Raw genomic sequence first — 20,307 nt, 5'->3', positions numbered from 1 at the left:
CTACGAGAAGTAGATTTATTACTTTTATGTTTCTCAGGTGATCTAAACTTCAATGTGAACTTTGTTCTTCAATATTAAACCCAATGGCTTTTCTTTTCAAATCCAGCTCCATGACTGAACTGTTTTCAAGACTCTCTTTCCCCATCATCTTCAATGCTGGGTTGTTCACCCACAAATCATACCTTATATAGGCATGCTCGGGCTCTAAAAAAAATACTGCAATTGGATCCAGACCAATTGGTCTGGCATGAAGAAGATATTCAATAAAAACTTGCAAATTGATTGATAGGAGATCAATGTGCCCAGCTGGGCAGCACAGCCATAAATGGCTCCCCAGACGACTGAATGTTGTCATTTCTGACGGTTACTTTCATGGCCCAACTAGATGCCCTTGATGGTAACTTTCTACTTTGGAGGTCAGGAATATTGTACCATAACTAGTATTTCCACTGAGATGATAATATTTTTTCAACATAAAATTTTCTGAACTTTAATTGCCATTTAAATTCTTCTACTCTATATTTAAAAAAAGTAAAATAGTCAATTCACTTTCTTTAAAAATGGAATGATTAAAATCTTCTAATGAACACAAAATTGTGGACACTGGAGGAGGAGCTGGGTGCTGGGAATGGTGCTGGGTCTTTCGAAGCTGTGATTATGTGCCTTGGTGTTATGACATCTGTGTACTGAAGGTGCAATGGGATGTACTCAGCTCTTGTCAGTCCATGCCTGGGGGGTAAATAAAATACAAAGAAGAGAGCCCTAGCTAGAGCAAGAGCAAAAGATACTTGGCCTGAGGCTGCCTTTGAAGACTCTTTTTATTGTTTCCTCTGAATTATGGTTCAGGAATTATATGGCTGTGATCTCCTATGCCCTCTTGAACCAAAAATGTATGCAAGTTCTTGAGATGGTATGACATGAAACAGTAAAGGACAGAAGGTCGTGCCTTCTTTTCTGAACTCAGGTTGAGGAGGCAGAGGAGTGAAAGACAAAACAGGAAAAATGAAGATCTCTAGATTGAAGGGGTGGAAAGAGGCCAAGCCAAGGGAGCTTGGAGTAACGAGTTTTGCTTAAACCAAGCTCTGCCTTCAGCCACAGCTTCTTTATGCTTAGCTTCTTCTCCATGTATAGGACAAGGCTAATATTTATTCTTACTTTTGGCAAGCTATCAGGCTTCAGTGTTCTGTTTCTACATAGTGACATCTAATGCTTTATGTTGACAGTCTTAAAAACTCAAACTGATCTGTATATTGTTACTTATTCAAATCCTGTCCATCCTTCAAGGTTCAAATCTGGGTCTCCCTCTCCTCAGAGTTTTCCTTACTTCACCATGTGCACATCCACCTCAAGGTTATGCAGTCAGGGACTCTGATTGTGAGAAATGTTCACGCTCCAACCCTGGGGCCTCTGTTTGTTGGAATGGGGGGTCAACCAGAAAGAGACCTGAGAAGTTTTGTGTAACAGCGATGCCTGGATATCTTCCACAACATCCCTGAGAAGTAGTCACTCAACCTTCTTTTTAAAACACCCTTGTGTTTTAAAACACCCTTGTGTATCAAATATTTGCTATTACGTTGTGATGCATCCCATTTCTTCTTTTTCTGAATTAGTAGGAAATTTAGGGTGTGTTTCACATAACTGAGCACAGAGGTGTATGGCACCTTGAACACCGCTTCTCTGTTTCATGGTTTTGGGCATGCCTTTCTGTAAGATCCTCAGTAGCAGGGACCAGTAAATGCTCCCAGAAAACACCTGTTAATTGTTGGGGTGGGGCCAAGGCATCCTATTAGATAGACCTTGCCTGCCAAATATATTAAAAATACAATTTTGGTAATAAAATCAAGGACCTAGAAAAACAATATTTTGAACTGATATATTAAAAAAAAGAAAGACAACGTAATTTGAAAAACTGTAAAATTTACTATTTTATGTTATATATTAAGATTACTGCCAAGAACATGGTTGATGTATGACTCAAAGCCACCTGCCACCAAATAAAAGATTTACCATCCTTCATTTCCATTTCCATCTTATTCTTTGCCATTAATTCATACACTAAAAGCTAAAGAACCAGGCTGTAACCATCACTGGGCTTTCAGTGTTGTCACTGTCTTGAAGAAAAAGGAGTTGAGCACAAAGCTATGTATATAGTCAGTGCTCAATAAATGTCTGTGGAATGAATGAGTATGATAAATGAAACCACACTACCACATGTCCAAACCACTCTCACAAATCCATGTACTAACCATCATTTCGCCGTCTGCCCAGTCAGAAGGGAAGTTATTTGCCTTGACCATGTATTCAAGTCGAGCAACATCAAAGAGGTTTGTTTCCGGTTTCTCATTATTCAGAATTGGTTCCAGGTACTTCCAGAAAATTTCAAGTTCTCTTTTGGCATCCTCTTTCTTCACTTTCTCTGCCTCTATGTCTAATTATAGCAACATGTTAATACAACAAAATGAGAATGTTGAATTTCTTCCCACTTTAAATTGACATGGTGAGTTATATGCATTGCAAGATGTCTGTGCAGTAGCAGGAGAGGCAAATAAAGAAATATAATTTTGAGAAGTTTTCAAACTTGGGCTATACAAGTATGAAACCAGAGGATTTTACTTCCGAAATTGATATTAAACATGAGCTTATCCCACCCCTTCATTTTACACTTGAAGCCCAGAAACATTATGATAAGGTCGCACATTTGCGGAGCTAAATATGTTCGATATTTCCATCCTCCTTAGATTGCATATATGCGGGAGCAGTTTTGCTGCCAAATCACTTTTTGACCATCTCAGTGTGTTTTTTTCATAATTGGTTGGAACTGCTGTTGATCCAGTTCTCCATCCCAGATGGCTAAAAATAGACCGGATCAATGATTGATGCCTCAGTTAACCATTGGTCACATTCAAATAGCTACAGGCTTCTCTGGGCATTTGTGCTCTGACTAAAATCATGACAGATTCCCATAAAGTTACACGTGCAATTTTGCCTAAAATATTAATGTTTATTAGATCTATAACTAAATAGGTTCTACTACTAAGACCTCAGGATTCTATTATAAAGTCTGTTTTTCTGTGATTTTATTTCTATATATTAAATATTTTTTACAGAGAGGCTATGCACTTATGGAACATTTTCTCACTGGCTTCAATAAGTTATTTAGTGTTACAACTATCCTTTGAGATAGTCAGGAGCAGCTGGGTCTGAATCTCAACTCCTTTACTTAATAGCTGCCTCTAGGCTGAGTGTCCTTTTGGTAAAATGGAAAAACAGATCTTCCTCAACTTACAGTGGGGATGGAGTTATATCCCAATAAATGCATTGTAATAGAACATTTGAAAGTGATATAATACACCTAACCTACTGAGCATCATAGCTTAGTCTAGCCTACCTTAAACATGCTCAGAACATTTACCTTAGCCTACAGTTGGACAAAATCATCTAACACAAAGCCTATTCTATAATACAGGGTTGCATATCTCATGTAATTTGTTGAACACTCTACTAAAAGTGAGAAACAGATTGGCTGTGTGGGTACAGAATGTTGTCAGTGTACTGGTAGTTTTCCCTCGTGATCACGTGTGTGACTGGGAGCTGCCACCATCCAGAATCACAAGAGAGGATCATACAGCATGTTGTTAGTCTGGGGAGAAAATCAAAATTCAAACTTCAAAGTATGGTTTCTACTGAACGTGTATCTCTTTCACACCATCATAAAGTTGAAAAATTAAGTCATCGTGAGTTGGGGACTGTCTGTAATAAAACACACTTCCAAGGATGGTAGTGGAAACAACATAAATCAATGCACTCAAAGCCCTTAGCACTAAGTCTAGTCCCAAGGCATCTGCCCAATAAATGGTAGCTTTTACTATCATCAGTGGTAGTAATTTCTAACTTGGAAGAGCAAATTTTTTTTTAAGATCTTATTTATTTATTTGAGAGTGAGGGAGAGAGAGCATGAGCAGGGGGAGGGGCAGAGGGCGAAGCAGACTCCCCACTGAGCAGGGAGCCCGACGCGGGGCTCTATCCCAGGACCCTGGGATCATGACCTGAGCCGAAGGCAGACGCTTAACTGACTGAGCCACCCAGGAGCACCCTGGAACAGCAGATTTTTAAAATGCAGTGTTATAGAAATTGGGATGTGGTTGTGTAGATTACAAAACACTGTGCAAATGATATTATTAATAAATAACAATAAAAGCAACAGTGTATGGCAGAAAATCTTGGACTTCCAGGTCACACAGGCTTACACCGAATCCCTTTCTATCACCTAAAGTATGTAGTAACTTTCAGTTCCCTTCCCACAGTGGTATTCTAGCACAACTCCCTTAGATGAAGACTCTGTGGCCCCAAATGGCTGAACGCTCGTGTGGATGGGACTTCACCCCACAGCTTCCTAGTCTAAAGTTGGGAAGACAGAGTGCCCTCTCTGATTTATCACAATAAGCCAGAAGCAAAGCAGAGCAAGAATCCAAGGCTATGTCCTCCCTTGGGCCACGTGGTGACTGTGGCTTCTGGAAGAACACATTATCTACAGTTGACCTATCCAGCCCACACATTCAGTAAAACTTATCAGTTAAATGTTCCTGAGAAATATAGTTAGATAACCAAGTCTTCTGACCCATAGTCCATGTTTTCTGGGACTGCACAGGGATATAAACAGAGTATGATTTTAATTTGCAAAATTTACAGCACCTGGCTAGTGCAAGCAGAATAAAGAGCAAATCAAAGTCTTAAAAGGATTTAATAATGAATGTATTGTATGACTCTTTTTTGGACAGAAAATTCATTCTATTTGTACTTTACAGACCATGGATAATATTGAGAGATTTGGTAAGTTGTGTAGCAGACTGCATACCTTCTGGCTGAAGAAGAACTTCCTGCTGCAGGCTAACTGCTGCCAGGTGTGTCTGCAGAGGTTCATAATTCTCTGAAGATATTTTAATCACGCTGCTTATGGGAATGCCAAGCTCAGTCATAATCGCTAATAGCTGAGGATTATTGAAGCCCACAACTAAAATGTAATGCTGGGCACCATCATCTGGCTCATCGTCTGTTCAAAATAAAGAAGAGCAGCCGTCATTTTAAAAGAGACCAGGTTGCACCCAGCCAGTTCGATGGCTACATACATTATGCATGTGTTTATAATACCTCTGGCTCGCCAAAAACAGTCCAGTTGGCTGGAATGTGGGCCTTTTGACTGGTTTTCATTATTACCCTTCCAGTAAGAAGGCTGTGACCATTTTACAAAATATTAAATCACTTTTGTAAATGAGATAGAGTCATAATAGAAGGACAAACATACATGGGGCCTGCGCTCATGGAAAATGTGTGCTTGGGTTTTTGTAAAAAGAAAAAGGCTTAGGCTGTGATTTTTTTTTTTTTTTTTTTTTTTGGTTCAATCTCTTTTGAGCAACATCTGGCTTTACTCCTGAATTACGAGTAGCTGCAGCTTTTTGTGGTATTTTATAAGTAGAGGTGTTTACAGGAGAGGGAAATATCGAATATGGACGTGCCCCCTACCAAAGTATTCTGTGTATTTACGTCAATAGGTGTGAATGCTGAGTGTGGGTTATGGAGCAATGATATATTTCTTGCATTAAATTTTTAAGATATATATTGTGCACTTTCCAACATTTTTCCCCTCTATTTAGCCCTGGCTACCCTGTTTTATTAATGTTAAAACATTGAGTTTCTCCTAGACTGTGAGATTCAGAGAGATAAAAATAATTGTTATACTTTCATAGTCATGCTAGATAGTACATGAAAACATTAAACCCCACAATAGCCCATTAAGATAAATTTACAAATAATGCAATATGCGCAAACTTTTAATTTTTAAGTAATACTTTTTCTTCTATCCCTAAACAAATCTGTGTTGATATTGCCTATGGAAACCAAAATATCATGGCTTCTGAGTCTCGGGGATTTGGGGTGCAGCTACGTCCGGGGAGTCCAAGTGACAAGGGGTGTGAAAGGCCTGACAACTCATTTAAACGGGATGCAAATAATAAGAGGAAGCTCCATTTGTGTCCAAGGGTAGATGGTAATGAATTACTCACAGGCTGCACAGGTTAAACCAGTTTTACATCAATAATCAAAAATGAAAGGAAATTCTAGTTGCTCTAAGAGAAGCTAATAGTGGGAGAATTTGAGGTCAGGTCAGGAAGCTGTGTGCTCTGTGTGAGTCCCAAATTAACTGGTCTGATTTTATCACCATCGTATTTCATGCATTACAATCATCACTTTCTAGTGGCCTCATAATTATGTCTGACTTTTTAAAATGTTCCGAACAAAGTAGTAAGCTACTTGGTGGCACAATCAGCTCGTTATTTCATCCTTCATTTGCATTATGAAAATGTGCCCACAGCAAGACACAAGCTAAATAAATATTTGCTGAAAACATAAATGGATTGCAAAAAGCAATATTTTCCTATTAGGGTATCATGGGTGGTATGTGACTTCTGGTTTTATAAAGAGCCAAACGCCTGGGAAAGATTAAGCGTCATTATTGGAATGATTTCTCAAGTTACTTTGTAGATTGGAAGGCAAGAAGTGAAAGGTAACCCACAGGAAGAGCATCTCACCGACCGATGTAATGTTTAGTGTCATCATCTTCTCCCCTCCGTTTTAACAGCGTGGTTTTTTTCACTGTTGTGTTTGCCTCAGGCTGATCCTTTCCCTTTCCTTTGGCAACCTTGGCACTTGAGGTCTTCTTCTCCTTGGGAGATTTTGCTTTCCCTTTATCCTTTTCTACCTTGAATCTATCTTCTATTACCTGGAAAGAGAGAATATTTTTCTCCAAATCATACAGTGAGTGAACAACAGCTTTTCTACTGTTGGGCAAATTAATTCTTTATTTTGTTCAATTGCTTGTTTACTCATTTATTTTTCAGGTAGTCATTCTTCAAGCCAGGATAGTGGAGATCCCAGGTTGGGCCCACATTGTGATAAGGCACATCTATGCATGAGGACTGAGGGGTGAGTACTAGGAGACCTTTTACACAAGTGGCTTTCTAGAAGAGAATTCATCCTATAAGAAAGTCAAGCATGGGCCAATAAACTACCTCAGTTTTTGGGCGTAGGGTGAGTGGGGGATTCTGAGTACCTTGTGATAGCAGGAACTTAGGTTTATCTTGCAGCCTAACCCTGGGGAGTCTCGGTCTGAGTCTTAGAGAGAGGTTGGCTTGTTCATTAAAAACAAAAGTTTAAAAAAAAACACATGGTGCAGCCCCTCTGGAAAACAGTATAGAGGTTCTTCAAAAAGTTAAAAATAGTGCTACCCTACAACCCAGCAATTACACTATGAGGTATTTATCCAAAGGATACAAACAGTGATTCGAAGGGGCACATGCACCCAATGTTTATAGCAGCAATCTCCACAATAGCCAAAATATGGAAAGACAGAAAAAGCCCAGATGTCCACCAACAGATGAATGGATAAAGAAGAGGTGATATATACACACACACTTGTATATCTGTGGTGTGTATGTATATATATATATATATATATATATATATATATATATATATATATAATGGAATATTACTCAGCCATCAAAAAGAATGAAATCTTGCCGTTTGCAATGACATGGATGGAACTAGAGGGTATTATGCTAAGCAAAATAAGTCAGTCAGAGAAAGACAAATACCATATGATTTCACTCATACACGGAATTTAAGAAACATATCAGATGAACATAGGGGAAGGGAAGGAAAAATAAAATAAGATGAAAATTGAGAGAAAGGCAAACCATAAGAGATGCTAACTCTAGGAAACAAATTGAGGGCTGCTAGAAGGGAGGTGGCTGGGGGGAGGGGGTAATTGGGTGATGGGCATTAAAGAGGGAACTTGATGTAATTAGCACTGGGTGTTATATGCCACTGATGAATCACTAAATTCTACTTCTGGAACTAATAAAAAAAAAAGTTAAAAAAGCCCAGAAAGAATAGTTTTCTCTAAAATCTCCTTGATAAAGTTTTTCAAAGTTTAAGTAGTGTATTAAGTTTTAAAGGTTAAAAGATTCTTTGGGTAACCTAACACCAACAAATTATTTTTATTATAATGCTAATTAAAAATGTATAGACATAATCAATGGTTGCTATTTGATACATTCAAAGATGGGATCAACACAAAACATCAGTGGGAAGAGCAAACTCTTTACACATTGTTCTGGAGCATATTTAGACTGCCATATGCCATGTAAAGACCCAATTTTCCCACCATTTTTTTCCGTTCACACAATTGCTGAAACATTTGCGCATTATTTCATAATGTAATACACTTTCAATGCATTTGTTTATAAATACAAATAGGTTGTGTTCATTAAAATTATGTGTCAGTATTGGATCATAAGGTGGCCATACAGAAGATCCGGAATATGCTTATATTATTTGCTTTTTCCATACTCCACACAACGGGAACAACAAAATAAAAAAGAAATTATTGTAGCAACATCCAGGTTCTGTATTTTCCTGAGGTCAAGAAATCATATTTGAAAAATTCCATTGTAATACATTAGAGACAAGGAGAGTAGAAGATATGTTGCTTTGGCACCCAGCTAACAGAATGTACCACAGAAGGGAAGAGAAGCATTTCTTTACTCCATGTACCTTCTGGATGTTGAGGGCTCCAGAGAACAGTTTAGCTTTGGCACCCAGAAGTGTCAGAGGTACAAATGCATTCTCCACGTGGGCCTAGCGCCTGTGGCTCTTGTGGTGGGGAAACTCTGTCTCCTCAGCAGCAGCAGAAAGCATCCAGGGAGGATGCCGATGTCACTACCAGCTTTGGGTGGAGGCAGCAAGGAGTGCACAAGGTAAGGTGCAGAGGTCTGAAAAGCCCCAGCATTTCTTTCTGCGCCAGATATAAACTGGTGCATAAGCTACAGCTGGGCTTGTCCCCTTGAGCTCCTAGCCTACTGGGGAGGAAAGAGGCAAAAAAAGCACATATGCAAACTGGCAAAAATATAACTACGAAGTTTCATGACTTTTATGAAGGGTAAAACCCAATGATAGGCACACAATTGAGGAAACCTCTCTAATGGGTTGGTGATGGAGGGCCTCTCTGAGGCGGTGACATTTGAATGAAGACCTGAAAGATGAGGAGTCATCCGTGGGAGAAGCGAGGAAAAGACAAAGTGTGTGCATGAAGGCCCTGAGTCATAAAGGAGATAGGTATGTTCAAGGGACTGACAAGAGGTGAGGATAGCAGGAGAATAGTGGGCAAGGGAGAGAGTGGCCCAAGCTGAGGTCGGGGAGGCAGGGCATGGGCCAGGTCTTTGGAGGTGGGGCTAACAAGTTTGTATGTTATTAAAAATGCAATGGGAAGACCATAAAGAGTTTTAGGTGGAGAACTAACTGTGATTTTGCAAGATAAGAAACAAGAAGGCTAGGAAGGAAGCTCTCTGGTAATGGTCTAGAAAGGACCTAATAGTGACTCAGATTACAGAGATAGAGAAGCTGGGGTGAGAGATAGCTTTTACTTAAGGTGAGCCGATGGACTCTTCAGAGGACTATGTTAACTTTGAGATGCCGCAGAATATCAGGAGGCAGTCAAGTACACATGTTGTCTTCTGAGAAGAGAGATTGGCTGGAGTTACAAATTTGGGTGTGTGTCACATGTAGATAGTGACTGACTGACTGGAAGAGAGGAGATGCCCTAGGTGAGAGTTCTCAAGATGTCAGTGGATGAGTGCATGGCAGGGGCGTCTAAGGTCCAGGCAGGAGATGTGTTCACCGTCTGATGGAATGGCCCAGCAGAGAGGGAGACATTGAAGATGGCGGGGGGTGGGGGGGTGGGGGGGAGATCAAGTCCTTGAGGAGGCAAGACGGGACTAGATCAAGAGAATGCGTCCATTTCCTTTGCTAGGAGGAAAGGCCCTTTCTCAGTTTAATAAGAGGAGCAAGAAGGGGGGTGGCTGGGTTCAAGAAAGAGATAGGTCTTGATGGTGTTAAGGGAATGTTTCAATTTTGTCAAGTGAAGGATTGAGGTGCAGTTATTGGCTGAGTAAAGGAAGTACTAGGTAAGAGGTTTTGAACAGAGATGGTAACGTGAGTCATGTCAGAAAGTGGGAGGGCAAGCTTAGTGAAGAAATATGGTAGAACTTTCTGCCACTGTTGAGAGTTTGTTGGAAATTTTGAGATTGTTAATTTAAAATGAAACCAGAACACACATCAGTGCCCCTGAGTCCAATTAGCTTGGAGGCATTGGCAAGACTCGTGCAGGCACTCCAACAGCCACACTTGGATCATGGTAAATCCATTGAAGTGGAACACTCCCACGTAGCTCCTTGGTGGACAGCTAGCCTTGCCACAGAGAAGTCCTAACTCTGCCATCAAAAGCTTCCAGAAACTTCTACAGCTGTGATTTTATATAAAATCTCAGGGTGATCTTTAGAACTGAAAAGGAGAAATTGTTTCAGATTAAATTATTCTCAAGTTCACCCAGAAGAATAAACATGGATATAGTCATATATCATTCACTTACTCTTTCTTTTCAAAAAATACTGCCTAGTACAGAGGACGTTTAAAACTAGTTTCTTTATCCTTTTCCTGATATGACCGTTCAAGGGCCCTTTAGCCCTGCTGGCTCTCCTAGGTGGGGTATGAACACCTGTGTGGCCACATAGCTCCCATCCTTTTGGAGCCTCTTTGGCAAGGTTGGGGTTCTATAAGGTAAGGAACTCCCTGAATCCTTGATTCTGCAAGGTTTCTTGGGACCCCACAGAGAGCAGGGCTGATCACAACCGAAATGTAAAATTAGCAATAATTACAGAGACGCAGCTCTGTAGTACGACTGGTGCTTTCTAGACATCATCATCTTTCATTTGTTCTCCAAATGCAACCTGCGAGATGGGTAGTTTTGTTCACATTGTATAAATGACGACACACACTTTGCCCTCAGACAACCCACCACGGTAGAGACACAAGCGGGTTTGACCTCAAAGCCTAAACTCATTTTATTTCTCTGCTTCTGTTAATCTCCGTCTTTGATTTTGTCCCACCTTCTTTCCCAGGCCTTCTGCCCTCCGTTTACTCTGTCCTTCCAGGGGCTAAATAACACTATTCGCTGGATGCTCTTTTCTTTCTCCATAGCTTCACCTCCCTCATCTCTTCTTTCTGTTGAGTGTCCTCCTCTTTTTCTCTATTTCGTTTTGCTTTTGTGTTCCCTTAACAAGGTGAAGCTTGGTTTCGTGGAGAAAAGCATCTTTTAAACTCATTTCCATTGACACTGAAATGATCAATATTTACCTCCTTCCTTTCATGAAAGTATCTTAAAAATACCTATAAATCCTGATTCATTTAAGTAGCTTTTTTAAATTATAAAAATAATAATCACTATTGAAAAATCTGAAAGCATATAAAGCTGACACAAAACCACCAGAGAAGATGAGTGAAGAAGATATTTAGTGCGTTCTTTCAAATTATGTTTACGCACCATTTTAACATCATTGTTACTGTTCTCGCTACACAATTTAGTGTTCTGCATTTTCCATTTAACAATGATGTTATCTTCAATGGGTAGAATTTCAAGAAGATTACATAGTAATCTATGTGAAGAATTTCCTTAGGTAGAGCGACTCTGTATGTACTTTCCTGGTGCAGAGACATCATACTGCGGAGAAACAGAAGTGAATGGAAGTACCTAGGTTATTCTGGGCCCCAGATCCAGGCAGAGAAGTCCTTGGTGGATTTCTGAACATGTTGCCCCACCCAGTAGCTTTTGCTCTCCTGTGTCTAACTCTAGTTGAGGTCCCCCACTTCTCCTATATTCCATCTATTCCCCATGCCTTCAAGCCTCCATACTTGAACTGAACCAGGACAGTCCCTTTGTCCCTGAGGTTCTTGACAATGATGACTGGCCCCTATTTTGGTCGAAAAGTGACACATCGCTTTTCTACCAAGACCCGATCATAGCAAAATCACCTCCTGTCTTCTTCCTTCCCCTCTATTCTCTCATATTCGGAATAAGCCCCTCCCCCTATGAGTTTATATCTTGAGATTTGGAGATGGGGGTTGGTGGCAGGGATTGAACCAGATTAGCTGAGCATTCACCAAATTTGACCCCTTCCTAAATCATAAACTAAAATTTGTTCACACCAACTTTTCTTCTGGCTGGGTAGCATGTTCTCATTCTACAGTCATCTGCACAAAACAACTCAGGGGGATCCTGCCAATTCAAGACAAAAATTTAGGAGGGGTGTATCCTAAAGGGCCCTCTTTCCACCATGTTTGGGGAACACTTGTTCCCCAGCATATGAAGGCAGAGTCAAACTCCTTACAGAGTGCATTTTCTTTAAAACACACTGCTACAAAAAGCATCTGGATGCCCCCTACTGTGAGAAGGCTGTGGCTAGGCAAAGAGATTTCTTACCCAGTTAAGCTACATAGCAGATGTGGGCCTCTTATTTTAGCCACAACCAAAAGAAGTATTAGCATGTCACATACTTAATTGAGTATCAAGCGACACTTACCTAGAATCCTCAGTCTTGTTATTCTCACTTTTTTTTAAAGGGAAAAATACAAAATTTTCCTTCTCTCTAACAGGCAACCTAGTTATTTGACACTTCAAAAGATTTTAGATTGTATTTTATTTTCTAAATGGTTCTTGATGCCAACATTTGAATGCCTTCAACTACCTTCAAAAACCTTGACAAATATTTGTTATGTTATCAAAATAAAAGGGAGGCAAACAGTAAAAGTGGAACTGCCAGTAAATAGCTCTACTTTGTCATTTTTTTTATAGATAACAGCGCATCTACATTTTTGTGTAGTATGTTGTGATTTCACATATCTTCTGTCATAAGATTCCCACAATAATATTATTAAGGATATAGATAAGAAAACATGTTCATGGCGGTTAAGTAACTAAGTCAATATTATTATGTGGCTTATGAGAAACTAGGTCTGTCTTCTTTCAGATCTCTTTCAAGAGATTACTCTGCCTCACGAACGATCTATTCTTATGGTCACAGATGATACGAGGGAAATAGATGGGCTGAAAGAAATGTATGCGTCAAGTATGGTTGAGAGTAGATTAAACAATATTAAACAGATTTATTTTCATGAAACTCCTCCATCTTTAATAAGTTAATATGCTGTTAAACCTCCAAGAGTTGTGCATATGGTGGTTTCCAAGTTCATTTGACGGGCCGGAAGGGCTTTTTTTTTTTAATGAAGAACTGGGTCTAAACGCTTCTAGAACCTACTTTGGAAACAGGTTATGGGAACATTCTGAGGCCCAATTAATCCATTTCTATAAACCAATGCTAAAGAAATTATCCAAAATATGAAGAATTCTATACTATAAAGGTGTTGATAACAACATTGCTTATTATAAAAAATATGGAAATAACTGAAACGTTTAATAATAGAGGAATGGTTAAGATAATTATGGTAGTCATAGAATATCCTACAACCAACAATAATGATAGATGTGGATGCTGAGGTAATGAGTAAAATTATGACATATTTTAATTTACAATGATTATGTGAAGAAACAAATTCACAGAAAGAAACATGATCAGAATGTTAACATTAATTGTAATGGCATCATGGCATTATGAACACATTGTTTTTCCTTTTCTATCTTTTCTATTTGTTCATTCCCCTCTGCTCTCCTCCCTGCTCCCCTGCCAAACAGAAAACCTAATGCACTTGAGTTAGGAGCTTGCCCTTCCAGACAGCTGCTGTTGTGTAGAAAATGTAAGTCTAGGCATGTGTGGGCTCCCTTGACCCAATGATGCAATCTTCAGAACCCTGCGGAACATCCTGGGGTGCCATACTGCCGTCTTCAGGTGCCATTCCTAACCCACCGAATCAAAACATGGCCATGACTGTGGTTGGTGATGGGGGGCGGGGGTCTGATGTCTATCTGCTGTCTCTCTCCTGCAGGATTCTATGTGACTCAGAGGTTTTAACAGTGGATCAGCCAGTGTAGTCCTACCTCAACATGCAGAAGGGTAGAGAGAGGGGTGAGGCTGTTTGGAATAATCTCAGGAAGTCTAGTTCTAAGAGATAGCCCAAAGACCAGGTGATTTTTGGACAGGGGAATGCGACCAGAAATGAAGTCAGAATTCCCCTGGGAACCAGTGGTTGCTTAGCTCTGTGGGTTTTGTTTTTGGAGAGCTTTGTTCCTTTCCTTGACTTGTCCCCACACTTTCCCTCAGGATGTTGTAGGCAGTGTAATTAGTGGGACCAGATGACTGATGATAGATCACTGAGCAAAGCCATGCCTCCTACAGGGAAACATCTCTGGGCAGGCACTCTACTGAGTGTGAGCCAAGAGTGCCATTGTGCACAATTCCTGAGACACATTCGGAAGGCGTCTGTACAGTGGTTAGGAACATGATCTTTAGTGTCTGACAGTTTTGGATGTGATTCCCAGCTACACCTATGAGTAGCTCTTTAACCTTGGGGAAGTTGCTTAACTTTTCACACCTTCAGTTTCCCCATCTGCAAATCAAGAATAATACTCTGTATCTCATAAAGTCATTTGAAAGATTAAATGATATAACATGTGTAAAGAGCTTAGTATAATGCCAAAGAGTCAATAACGGTACCTAATATTATCCTTAGCTGTTGTAACTAGCTATTTGTATTTAAAAATACTACTCTATGGGTGCCTGGGTGGCTCAGTCATTAAGCGTCTGCCTTCGGCTCAGGTCATGATTCCAGGGTCCTGGGATCGAGTCCCACATTGGGCTCCCTCCTTGGGGGGAGGACCGTTTCTCCCTCTCCCACTCCCCCTGCTTGTGTTCCCTCTCTCGCTTTCTCTGTCTCCATCAAATAAATGAATAAAATCTTTAAAAAAATAAAAATAAAAATACTACTCTCTTTTAAATACGGGTGTTTCTTTATATTTTTTCCTGAAGTCCATAAAAAAGTTTTCATTAATTAAAAGCATCCCAATTAGGAAAACACTTCTCTTCTACAGACCAGTTCGCCAGGGAGTCATTGATTATTTACCCTGAATTGCCGACTTGTGTAGCTCTTTAGATCCAATGGTTTTGTTGGTAGTATCCTCATTTTGATAATTCAGCTTCAAAGAATTCCATCTAGTTAGTGAGGCAAGTTATTCCTTTCCTGAAGCCACACGGGTCCCTCTAAACTGAGTTTCTGCTCTTCCTCTGTTTGATTTCTTAAAATAGTTTTTGAAGATTTTAACCACAACTGAATCAAAACTAACCAGCCTGTAATTTCCTGGTATGTCCCAATGGCCTTTCTTTTAAAACAAAACACACACACAAAATGGCATTACATTGGCTGGTTTCCAGTATTTGGGGGTATCAACTGGAGTAAGCTCTAAAACGTCTGTGAAAGTTACCCTCATTTCTCTTCGTCCCTCCTTTGGAGCAGGCTTTGGGTTGTTTGTGGCTTCAGGATGATGTCTTGCCACATTTACGTACTTTTAATTTGGGGTTGTTTTAAGAAAAGTTTGCCAATACCATCTCTGCATAGTTCTCGACTGCCGACCTTCCTTCTCTCCGATTCTAGTACTTTGGAAAATAAGGCAACGTGTACTAAGTATATGAGCCCGAAAGAGACAGCACTGTTCTGCTTTTACAAGAAAGATATGCTAAACCAATATTCAAGAAACTATGGACTGGTTATTTGAATTCACAAATTAAAAGCACAGTTAGAATATATTTGGATCTTTTCCTAAAACCTATGCAAATTTTCTGAACTGGACGCAGAGGCATAGGAAGACTAGATTTAGTTTGGCTGATTATTTAAAGGGTTAATTTTTTTTTATAGCCATTTTACATCTCTTTTTTTTATGATTGTGTTTCCTTTAGTTGAATTCTCAATATATTTTAAATATATTCACAATAAAGTGCTTTGGCTTTAAGTAAATGTTTAAGTTAATATATATTGTGGAAGTTGGAGTGAAACAGAAGCGAAAATGTGAACTATGCTATAATATTTAGATAATGACTACATTAAAACATTCAGAATAGAAACCAAATAGTTTTTTTAAAATTATAATGAACGTTATGAAAATATATGTGCCTAGTATGTTGTTTCTCTAAATGCTTGTTTCAATAAATGTTTGTTAATAATTAACAACAGATTGACAATGATAGAACTAAAAATGCACAATAAATGTTGCGATAATGATATGCGCAAGGAAGGAAAAGTCATTTCTAAACAAAACACTCTCATTCAGATTTTAAGATATAACAAAATCTAATTTGGGATTAACGGTATGAAAGAGTCATTCAGAATTTCTGAAATTCTAAAATATATTTATAGCAATGGAATATGTTTTCTTCATGTATATTTAGGAGGAACCAATAAGGTGTTTCCAAATAGATCAGAGTTTTCAAATATTTTCAACTTAATTGCAATTAGAGGCAGGCATTTGCCTTTCAGAAATTCATGTGATAAAGGCTTCAAAACTCTTCTTCTAAAAAATATCTTCGCTTGTATTATTTTTTATAATATGAATTAGCCAGCAAACTTTCCTCATGGACAAAGCAAATGTAATGGTACACAGAGCCCACACTAAAGTGCTACAGATTATTAAAATCAGGTGGAATCTAAAAAAATGATATTTTTACTGTGTTTGGCAATTGGAGCTATATTATTCACCACTTATTTTTCTTTTTCGCCACCTATTTTTAAGAAAAATTTTGGTTGATTAAAACAGGATCAAACATATAATGATCTATTTATTTCACTGGGGGTAAAGGAAAGGGACCTAATTATATTAGCTACTTTTGTCCACATCTTCTCCCTAGTCTTTTCGGTAATTACCTGCTATGGATATTTTTTAAGCACTCATTTTTAAAAATATAATTCCGAAAATTCAGCAAAGGAGATAACAAAACACGATTTGGGTTGCACAGTTGTCAGCAACATAATTAACATTTGAAAGAAAACATCTACATACATTTCCGGTTGCTGTTAAAAGTTGAAGAGACAGTCAGTGCCTTTGTAGGAATCTCAAAATCCGATCCTGGGTTCAGGGAAAGGAAGAAACTGGGTCAAGTCCTCTTTTCTTTTTCACATTTTCTAATCCACAGCATGGGTCAGTTTTCCATACTTTATACTTATTTTGTTTTATGCCAAACTCACTGGCTGACAAGCATTAACTTCAATCGTTCTAACTGGTTGGGTGGTGGTGTTGAAATGAACAGAGATTATATCATCTCTCCAACAACTCTCTTCGTCTTGCCTTTACCATGAGTATTTTTGGAGAGTACTCCGTTCCAATCAGTTTTCATCAGTTTACGTAGCACTTACTCATATGGTTGCAACTGAGAGATTTGGGGCTGGTGTTTTGGGAGCCCAATCTAAGGAAGACATCAAATTAGACTATGTAATTGTTGGCTCTTGATTGCTCAGAGTTCTCTTAGGCATCTATTACATATATATATGTATATATATATGCATAAATATAAATCTAAAATTCAAGCCCCAATTCCTTTGGATTTTTGAATTTTCAAAAATGAACTAAGATTATTTCCATATCTTCAGAATCTCAGAACTGTATTACTATAGTTCACATTTCAGAGAAATGCTGAGCAAAATCACTGCAGAAATATTTTTATATTGTCGCTAGCTTTAAAAACTTTTCCTGAGCTGCCAGGATATTCCATGTACTGTTACTTAAAATTTGGGAACTGAAATCTAAAACTTATTCCTATTACAAACAATTGCTGACTTAAAATAGTTGGCAAACAAGTAAACTGATACTCTGTAGCATGTATATTTGCCCCTGCCGTGGGAAAGCCCAGAGTAAACAGAAGGTGCAGAGATTTTCACAGGACTCACAGTCTACTTTTTATAATTCAGATTCCCATGTCACATTGGAATTTAAAAACGCAAGAAAAGATGTTTCTATACTAGTTTCAATTTTTCCGATTTTTCTTCTGCTAAGTCTTAATGTCCCCAAGTATTTCTTGAGGTACAAATCTCCCGAACATGATGAAAAGAGCTTCGATAGATGGAAAACTAGACCATCATTTGTGTTCGTATGAGTAGAATTTTCCCCAGGAACAATACGTGCCTCCCTAGTAAGATGCTATATGGGGAATCTCTTTGAAAAACATAAAGCTCTCTACTGCAAATCTAAGGTGGCATTATTATTTTGTCCTACAATTATCCTGTCAAGAGTCCAATTCAAATAGGAAACCTCAATTTGGGGGTCTCGAAAAGGTATTACTGGAACATGTTCCCTTTTCTCTTTCTTCTTCCAAGAACTGATTTTACCTCTTCTACCGAAAGGCATAAAGAAACAGCTTACTTGGAAATCCATCTCATATACACATGTGCGCACACACACATTACACATGTACATACAAAAGCATTTGGCTTTCCAAAAACATTTCAGCATGACTGGGAAAATAAGAAAAACCTCTCTTATTTTGAGTAATGATAATAACAAATGGGTTTGAACCTGGCATCATTTTGCTAAAGGTATTTTAGGCTATTTTATTTTTTCAGATGAAAATATGAATCTTTGGAAAACACACAGATTGATTTCCATCGGCAAATGAAAAATCTACATGTGAAGAAATAAGAAACAATCAGGTGTGTGATATGGGAGTAGAAGTGATGGATTGCTGCTGAAATATTCAGATTATGATGAAGGTATGGATATAGCCTGCTAGTTTAATGGAACTCCTACTGAATATCAGATAAAATATTTTAAATAGAGCCTGACTTTGCGGGTTTTTTCACATGACATTTACTTCTCCTGACTCCGTCTCTCCTTGAGTCCCTTCTTTGCCACTAGCATGGAAATAGACTACTAGGAAAACAACCTCAGGCACATGCTCTGACTGTTGTCCTATTTCTGCACAAGGGAATTTATTTTTAATGCGTCTGCCTTTGAGAAAACAGAATTCCTCCAATGGATCTTTGCATGGCCTTTTCCCTGTTGTCGAGGCGACAGCTGATTGTGCCAGGTAACATTTAATGGAAGGCTTACGAAGAGAGGAAGTGACCTGGAGAAACCTGGCTCCCGTTTTCTCCCCTGTTTGCCCTCTTTAGAAGACCCACCATCATACAGTACCTTCTTTTCATTTTCCCGTCGCTGCTGGTCCTTCATTTTAATCTGGAGAAGCTGAAATTTCAAGAGTTTCCCTATCAGTGGTAGAGTTAATTTCTCTCCACTGTCCATAATTGCCTTTGCTGCTATTAACACCTATGGAAAAACACAATTAATAGGAAAAGTGGCATTTTGTAACCTTTGGCTCAGGTGTTGGTGATGAAAAGATGAAATGGTATTTCAGTTTTGTAATATTTGTCTTACTGCAAAGGTACCTCACTGCTGGCCAAAAGAATTAGAGAAAAATGCCCCATTGCCATAGAAGGGGGTATTTATCTTCTACTTTACAGAAATTGGGTTGTGTGAAAATGAACTTATTTTTCCAATGAGGCAGAGAGTGCTTCCCACCATGGGGCTAGACTCAGACTCCCAAAAAAGGGGTAAGGAAAGATATGCCGGGGCTCCCTATAGGATGACTGATAGGTCAGTTTCGTGCTACAGAAAGTCTATTGTTTGGCATAGCCAATCTTCTAAGCTGTCAAACTTTGACTTATTACGACAGCATAAATTAAATAGTGTTTTATAATAATGGAAATAGCCATGTTAGCAATCTTTTACTTCTTGGTGACCAAATTCAAATGAAAGATAAAAACTGCTTGACACAGAGGCGCCATAGGAATGTTTCTTCCCCGCCCCCTTGCAATTTAATGTTGATCCTGTTGGTATGCAGCCTAATTGGGGTGAAATGAGGTTATTGAGTTTTCTTTGGGTGACGACAGCCACTAGGAACATACAGCTATATTGTCCAGATGTGTGGCACTGACAGCCTGTTTTATGACTGTGCTTTTTACAGCTTGTTTCCCCTAAATTTCACACAACTCTCTAACATCTGGGCCCTTTTCCTTGGAGCCCTATAACCACTTTATTTACTGCAAAAAAATAAAATCATGTAAAATATACCATAAAACGTTGTTATGCGTTTCTCTGTATTCATGTCCTCTCCCTAATAAAGTTCACCTCTGCCGGAAGCACTGTCACAAAAGTAATCTGGTCAAAGTATTTTTCGACTTTTGTTTTTAAGCAAGCATTACGATTTATTTATAACCTCGAGATGAATTAGGTGTTACTAAAATGTTCTGACATGTTGCTTTTCTACCCACCCCCCCCCCCAGCCCCTTGGAGCAATTACTCCTCGGGGCGCATATGGTGTCAATTTCAGACCCTCTGTCTCAGACAATGACTGTGCACACGCATCTCATCAGGCTGTGTCTTGTCTGAGGTTCATACCAGCTCTTGGTCAGGGCTTTCCTGAC

General features: G+C 39.0%; 1 protein-coding gene across 1 annotated transcript in view; it reads right to left on the bottom strand.

Moving 5' to 3' along the window:
* The window catches only part of SPAG17 (sperm associated antigen 17), a 218,652-nt gene that overhangs the window by 134,070 nt on the left and 64,275 nt on the right, over positions 1-20,307 (bottom strand). The window contains exons 5-8 of the mRNA XM_088022251.1: positions 19,019-19,150; positions 6,589-6,775; positions 4,856-5,050; positions 2,247-2,428 (exon numbers count right to left, since the gene is read on the bottom strand). Of these exons, the coding sequence (XP_087878377.1) occupies positions 2,247-2,428; positions 4,856-5,050; positions 6,589-6,775; positions 19,019-19,150 (696 nt within the window). The remainder of the gene's footprint in view (positions 1-2,246; positions 2,429-4,855; positions 5,051-6,588; positions 6,776-19,018; positions 19,151-20,307) is intronic.

This window comes from Eumetopias jubatus, unplaced genomic scaffold (genome assembly GCF_037043125.1).
Source record: "Eumetopias jubatus isolate StellerSeaLion01/CBP00866 unplaced genomic scaffold, mEumJub1_p1.0 scaffold_4, whole genome shotgun sequence".
Lineage (NCBI taxonomy): Eukaryota > Metazoa > Chordata > Mammalia > Carnivora > Otariidae > Eumetopias > Eumetopias jubatus.
This window is presented reverse-complemented; position numbering and strand designations above follow the sequence as displayed.